The 6,916-nt window shown below is 43.7% G+C and overlaps 1 protein-coding gene across 1 annotated transcript in view; it reads left to right on the top strand.

The window, feature by feature from the left end:
• The window catches only part of ABCA4 (ATP binding cassette subfamily A member 4), a 109,282-nt gene that overhangs the window by 43,923 nt on the left and 58,443 nt on the right, over positions 1 to 6,916 (top strand). Inside the window, exons 16-17 of the mRNA XM_006021864.3 lie at positions 1,716 to 1,937; positions 3,702 to 3,906. Of these exons, the coding sequence (XP_006021926.1) occupies positions 1,716 to 1,937; positions 3,702 to 3,906 (427 nt within the window). The remainder of the gene's footprint in view (positions 1 to 1,715; positions 1,938 to 3,701; positions 3,907 to 6,916) is intronic.

The raw sequence follows: 6,916 nt of genomic DNA, 5'->3' as shown, positions 1-6,916 counted from the left end.
AGGCCAGCATGCTAAGATGGAGAGGAGGGGAGGGGAGGGGAGGGGGAGGTTTAAAGCCCCTCACCCACACAGGACCCCAACAGGGGTCTGCTTGGCAGAGGTGCAGCAGCCCCTTGCTGGACTTTTCCCCATTCCCCCTCAAGTAGAGGGGGAAGGGGTGGGGACATGGCCAGCCCTGGGCCCACATGCTGAAGTGAAGGGGAGGGGTTTAAACCCCTCTCTCTCCCTCAGTTCAGGTGTGCCTGACAGGGGCACAGCAGGCCCTGCTAGGCTTTTCCCCCCACACTCTGCTGAAGCGCTCCCCTTTGCCTCAGCGTGCAGGCCTGGAGCTGGTGTCTGGCCACACCCCGACCCCCTCTGCTTGGAGTCCTCGGGGGGTGCGGCTTAAAGCCCCCTCTCCCCCTTTGCCTCATTCTGCCTGCCTGGCCCCAGGGTCTGGCTACACCCCTTCCTCCACTCCACCCCACCCCCTTCTCAGCCAGCCAGAGCGGTGATGGTGCTCTAGCTAGGGAGCAGAGGGGTGAGGCCAACCCTCCTCTCTGGAGCAGACAGCACAGCCCAACCCAGCCCAGGGCTCCAAAGCATCCTGGGATGCTGCGGGACTGTGAGTTAACTTGAACCAGGAAGGTGAGGTAAACTGATCATTATCTGAGACCCACACACGCCATAAAAAGGAGACCACAGGGTTAAGGAAGAAAGATTAGCAGAAGTTCATAAGAGTGGGTTATTTAGTTCACAAGTGACTCTGGGAATATTTAGTCATCCTCATCAGGCCCTGCAGCACTTCTGAAGTCTGAATGCCAGTGAGGTGCAGGATGAAGTGCTTTATAATTTGCCTGCTAGATTTTTATAATGTCATCTCTGTCAGACTTTGCCATACCCTCTTCCCAGTGCTCTCAGCAAGTGGGGTTGTCAGACGGGAGGGGGGGCTGCAGGGAGAACAATGGGAATTTGTTCTAACAGCTCAGACAGTTTTATTTAAAGGGAGTTAATTTCCGTGCAGACATGTCTTGCTTGGGATTGTATGTATACAACGTCTACAAGGAACCTTCCCATGAAAAATGCAGAGGAGCAGAACATCAAGTTTCAGTCATTTGCAAAGAAAACAAACTCATTGAGCCGAGCTCTGGGTTCTGCAGCCAGTGAGACTGTGCCTGTGGAATCAGCAAGTGTCCAACTGCTTCAGGAGCTTGGCAAAGGGAAGGAATTAAGCAATTGTCTTATTAGCTTTGATCATTATAACACCCACAGAGGAATTGGTGGAGAGATGGCAAGAGTACAGTGGAATAGGTAGGACCGTTGCATTAATTTACCATTGCAAAGTTGAGACCAGTGGTAGTTCCTCTCCTGTTGGTTTAGGAAACAAGGGTATATTTATATTTAAACCAATGATTCTCAACCAGGGTGCTGTGTCACAATGGGGGGCTTTTAGGTCCTTTCAGGGGTGCCACAGTTACCATGAATGTTAACACTGTTAGGTGTGTAAATGTGATTCACAAGATAAGTCCAGAGATTGCAAATAGGAATCCATCATAGCATTAAAAACATTCTGACCTGCTGTGGTCTTTCTGAGCTCTCTGCAATAGAAGAATTACTCTAGGATTTTTCTGTAATCAAAAAACAAGTGAAAACCAAGAGCTGGCATTTTCTGAGGGGAGTCTAAAAAGGTTGAGAACCACTGATTTAAATTCCTCTTTGTTTCCCTTTGTTTACAGCATGGCCACATTCTTCATTATACTGATCCCCTCATCCTTTTTCTGTTTCTGCTGACATTCAGCGCAGCCACCATCACGCAGTGTTTCTTGCTCAGCACCTTCTTCTCCAAAGCCAATCTGGCAGCTGCCTGCAGTGGAGTCATCTACTTCACCCTCTACCTGCCCCACATCGTCTGCTTCAACTGGCAGGATCGTTTGACTGTTCATCTGAAGATTCTGGCAGTAAGGTCCCTTTTGCTTCCCTCTCCGAAATGCTACCACCTCCTGTTTCCCTCTAAGGTTCCTCTGTCTTCTAATGCTTCTTATGTCCATGCCTCTATCACTTCTGTCAAAGTGTGAGTAACTGAGTAGTCCTGTAGGTCTGGTAAAGAGGAGGATCTTTTGAGGTCTCTGCCTATCCAGGCAGACTGCACTAGGAAGCATGTCTGACTTCATTGGGGTTACTCCTGCCTTAGAGGAACACTAATATTAAGTATCTTAGGCTGAGAAGTAAAGAGCCATTAGCAAACCCAAATAACTAGATATGTTCCTGTGACTTTCAAAATAGTCTTTTCTTCAGAGTTAGACACTTCCCTGCAGCATCCTTACACCACGGTTCTGCAGTATGTGTTCCTCAAAGTGGACCCATCTAGAAAACGATGAAGGACATTATCACTTCAAAATTATTTCAGCGTTAGGTATTCAAGATACATTTTAAGATACAGGTGAGAGGGGCCTATTTGAACATGATTTTTAATTGCCTTTTAAACCCTCTGAAGGCTGCTCCCATTGGCAAATCTTTAAAAAGTGTGCATGTGTGTATACTGTGCACATGCTGTAATGAAATATAACTTGGAGTTCACATCAACCTAAGTCTCCCTTTAAACTAGATATGGGTTGGACTCAGAACCCCAAATGCAGACACTTTTAAATTTGTAGAATATAGCTGTGATCTCATCTGCATTGTGTTTTTGCTTCCCTAACTAGAGTGGTGTGAATAATTCATTTTTGGTTCAGTGGTTGAACTGCAAAATTAGTGGGAGAAACAGGGGGGAACAGTTTTCCTTTCACCCCAGTGTAAGAGAGAAGGGATATTACCGGAATCAGTAAAGTTATGCTGGAGTAAAAACAGCATGAAGGCACAATGAAGAGATTTAGAGACATCTGAGCTGTCTTGGTTGTATTGTGGTTGGGGTAACGTTGCTTGTCTGGAGCTCACAGACTATGAAGTGGAGCTGGCTGGAGATGGGGTCAAAGTGTTTTGAGAAAAAAATTTAAAAACCCCAAAACCCCAAGAACTGAAAAATGATGACAGAAAACCTAAAATGTTTACTCAGCACTGCCCTCATGGGACTTCATGGGATTTGTCATTTAGGTGCCTCCATTTTTTGTTGTGGGTTCCCTGACCCCACCTAGTGCACCACAATGTCCCTTCTAGGTGAGTTATCACAGTGCAACATGGGAGAAAATGACTGAAGACTTTGCTGGTTTGTTAACATGAAGAACCAAATAATTAACAAGAAACCCTAAGGGTAAGCAAGAGAGTTATGTCTTTGCTTAACCTGAGCCTCCTGCAAACGTTCCTGCTACAGACATTGGCCCTGCCATACAAACTGTAAACACACTTCATTCTTGACCTGCAGAGAAGACATCCTTTGCATGAGCCCAAACCACCTAAGCTGTCTTCATTATTCTAATCATGGAGATATAAAAATATATATTCTTCCCTCACTGCTCCATTGAAGTGGCCTAGTGCAAATTCAGCCTTATCATACTGCAGTTAACTCCTGCAGAGAGTTGCCATTCTTGGGATTAAAAGATGACTTAAGGTCCTCCACCGAACACATGATTTTCTAGTCTACAGTTCCTTAATTTGTATTTAAAATAAAAACGTGTCTTTCTTTTTTTACTTAGATCATTTATCTGTGTTACCAATGAATAAATATCTATTTTTGTGGAAGCTAGTTTCCCCACCTCATGGTTCATGTTATTTTGTGTTTATTTCAGAGTTTGCTTTCTCAAGTGGCTTTTGGGTTTGGTACAGAGTACTTATCACGCTATGAAGAGCAAGGTCTTGGGCTGCAGTGGGACAACATTAAAACTAGTCCTTTGGAAGGAGACGAGTACAGTTTTGACTGGTCCATAAGGATGATGCTTTTTGATGCTTTTCTATATGGAATATTTGCCTGGTACCTCGATAATGTTTTTCCAGGTATGTCAGTCTTCAGCTTATATAAGGTGGTGGTGATAGTTCAAAATTATGTTTCCTTAAATCAGTCTTTAAGTATTTGGAATTAGAATGGGACTTTCATGGGTGTTGTCCTACATTGAGTCAGGTATCCAGGTTGTAGCCGTATTGGTCTAGAGGCAAAAGGAATCAGAACTTCTGGCAGAGGTGATATCTTTTATTAGGCCAACTAGATTTTTGTAAAAAATATCTTTATTTGCAAGCTTTCAAGCACAGGCATCCTTCTTCAGGCATAGGAGAAAAGACTATAAAAGTTCTCCTAGGTAGAGATTTTACCACACCTTGAACTCTTGTATGAAATATGAACTTTCGTTTCTACCTAGGAAAACTTTTATAATATATTCCCCTATGCCTGAAGAAGGATGCCTGTGCTTGAAAGCTTGCAAATAAAGACCTTTTTTTGCAAAAATCTAGTTGATGTAATAAAAGCTATCACCTCTACTATGAGTCTGACATTGAGGGCATTGTCCCTCTTCTGTCAGGTTTCTTACACTCTACTGCAAAATAGTTGGTACTATCCACTATTAGACAGGGCACCAAACTAGATGGACTGTGGATAGAATTTGATTTGGTATCATTGATTCTTTGAATTTGGCTTTTGCATCGTTTTCTCAGCTTGTCAGTGAATAAAAGCAAAGGAACAGGCAAATAAAAACTGTTGGGGCTTTTGCTCAAAAAGGAAACGCTCAAACACCAATTTTTTTGCCTGACACGCATTTTCAAAAAAGGGTATTTTTCAGCAAAATCATTTGTCCTTTGAAAAAAAAATCTGACCAGTCCTAGTGACAATACGTAAAACTGCCACTGCACTTTGAAGTCTGAAATACAAAAACAAAGGACCTAATTCACTATTGTGCTGTGGCCTGTTGATGCCAGCTGCTCCTTATAATGTTGTTCCAGTTCCTCTGGAATGTGAGACAAACAGCAGTTGTTCTTACTTACTAGATGGGTAGAAACATTCCCTTGCTTTAAAGAAAGAGTTACGTCCATTTCTCCCATGTTCTTAAAGGGAACTTGGGGCGTGATATTATGAACAGCAACCGGCAGTGCGTGACTAAGGGGGAAATGGGGGCAGTGTTCCCCAGTCTCAAACACACACACACACACACACACACACACACACACACACACACACTGGCAATGCTGTCCCTTGTGCCAAAGATGCCTAGGGAGTGAAGCTGCTCTCCAGCAATAGGCGTGCAAAGTATGAAGTGAAGCACAGGTAGCATTTTCTTCTAACTTAAAGAAGTCCTTGAGCCTCATCTTAACCATGGTTAAAATATAACATTAAAGCTTTATGCTATAGTCAAACTGATGGGGTCTCCTTTGCACTGATTTCCTGCTCGAGGTATGAACTGTAGCTCTGCTGCTTACCACTTAGCAAATAGCAATCAGCATGATACCACTTCTTTACCAAAGTGCTTAGCCAGAATTTGATATCTTTTAGAAAGATAACATTGGATGATGGATCAGATGCTGTGGGGCTTTCCTATTGCAGGGACAATCAAGAAATGTCTCCAGATTTACTAAAGGAGTAATTTAGGATATGGTCACAGGAATCAAAAGTGGTTTGAGGTATTCAATGAAAGTGGACTAAAATGTTGCAGATGAGCTTCCATTTTCCTCAGGGTATGGGTGTTCACATGGGTAATTACGTCAGAGCAAATGACGCATGGTAAAACCCTGCCCTCCTTTACCTCCCTAAAACTTGTTCACATGCCCATGGCCTCAGTTAAACCACATTAAACCCTTGTGTGGAGACTTACTCAGGATCAAAAGATGATTTTAATTCAATTTTATTAATTCACTTTCAAAATAAATTAAGCTAAACCAAATTAAAAGATGTTTACCTCTAAATAAAATATTCACACAGGAATTCAATGCAATTTAGCCACCAGTAATTCACTTTCAAATGTAATTTGGATTAACTTTCCTGAGTGTCTCAATGTAGATAAGTGCTTAGTGCAACCCTGTTTATTTAAAAAGAATATGAAATCCTGTTTCCCCAAGCACAGGAGGAATCAAACAGGAGATAGTATCTTTGCCTATAATTTCAATCCTCTTCTCAGCCACCTCCGTTCCCATAAAGCTTTATGTTCTCTGTTTTTACTTAAGGCCGCTTGAGAAAAAACAGTGCTTGGTTTGACAATCTCCTAGGTTTATTTTTTTCCTTCTTCTCTGTCTGTTTCTGCAGCATTTCCCCCTTTTTCTCTCTCTTCACACAGATACACACAGGTCCACCAGTCAAGGCCCTCACAACTCAGTTTGGGCCATGTGGTTCAGCTTCTTCCCAAGCTTTGCCATGAAACCTGCAGCTATGCCTGCATTACCTGTTCAGTGGTGGGAAGGTTTGGTGACAGGTGGCAGCCACCACTGCCGAAGTTCCAGACATGTGAATACCTATGTGTTTTTAGTGGTTCCACATGGCTTCACTACAACAGCTGTGCTGCCAGAACACAAAGTGTGGTCTCACAAGGCACCAGCTCTGAATGGACCACAGTAGCCAGCTGAAGACATGGGAGAGCTTTAGCAAGCTGATAAAGTGTAGGGTTCGGCCACCACAGAGTGGTTTTGAGCGTGCATGCACTCGGAGTTCTGCTGGCAAAGGTTTATGGGGTAGACTAGGCCAGAAGCACAGGGATGGCGATGGGCCTGTTGCTCAAGCTGTCTCTTCTGCAGAGAAGTTCAACAGCTTTCTGCACTTAACCTGATTGAAAGGGGCCTCTTCTACCTGCCACCTTCAGAGAGGTTTAACCTCACTCATAACCAGGGATCCAGGTTTTCCGTTTCCCATGGAAAAATGGAGAAAACCACGGATTCCCTGTTTTTATCGGAGAAAGCACGGATTTCCCTTTTTAGCAGAGAAATCTGCAGATTCTCCGCTTTTGCAAAGAGCTCTTAGGCTGGCACAGCTCCAGCCTGCAAGAGCTGATTGCAGAAAGAGAGGGAAACCCCCAGCCTTACCCAGAGCGGG

Source organism: Alligator sinensis, unplaced genomic scaffold (genome assembly GCF_000455745.1).
Source record: "Alligator sinensis unplaced genomic scaffold, ASM45574v1 scaffold199_1, whole genome shotgun sequence".
NCBI classification, from domain to species: Eukaryota; Metazoa; Chordata; order Crocodylia; family Alligatoridae; genus Alligator; species Alligator sinensis.
Note: the sequence above shows the minus strand (reverse complement) of the source record. Positions and strands in the feature narration are given on the sequence as shown.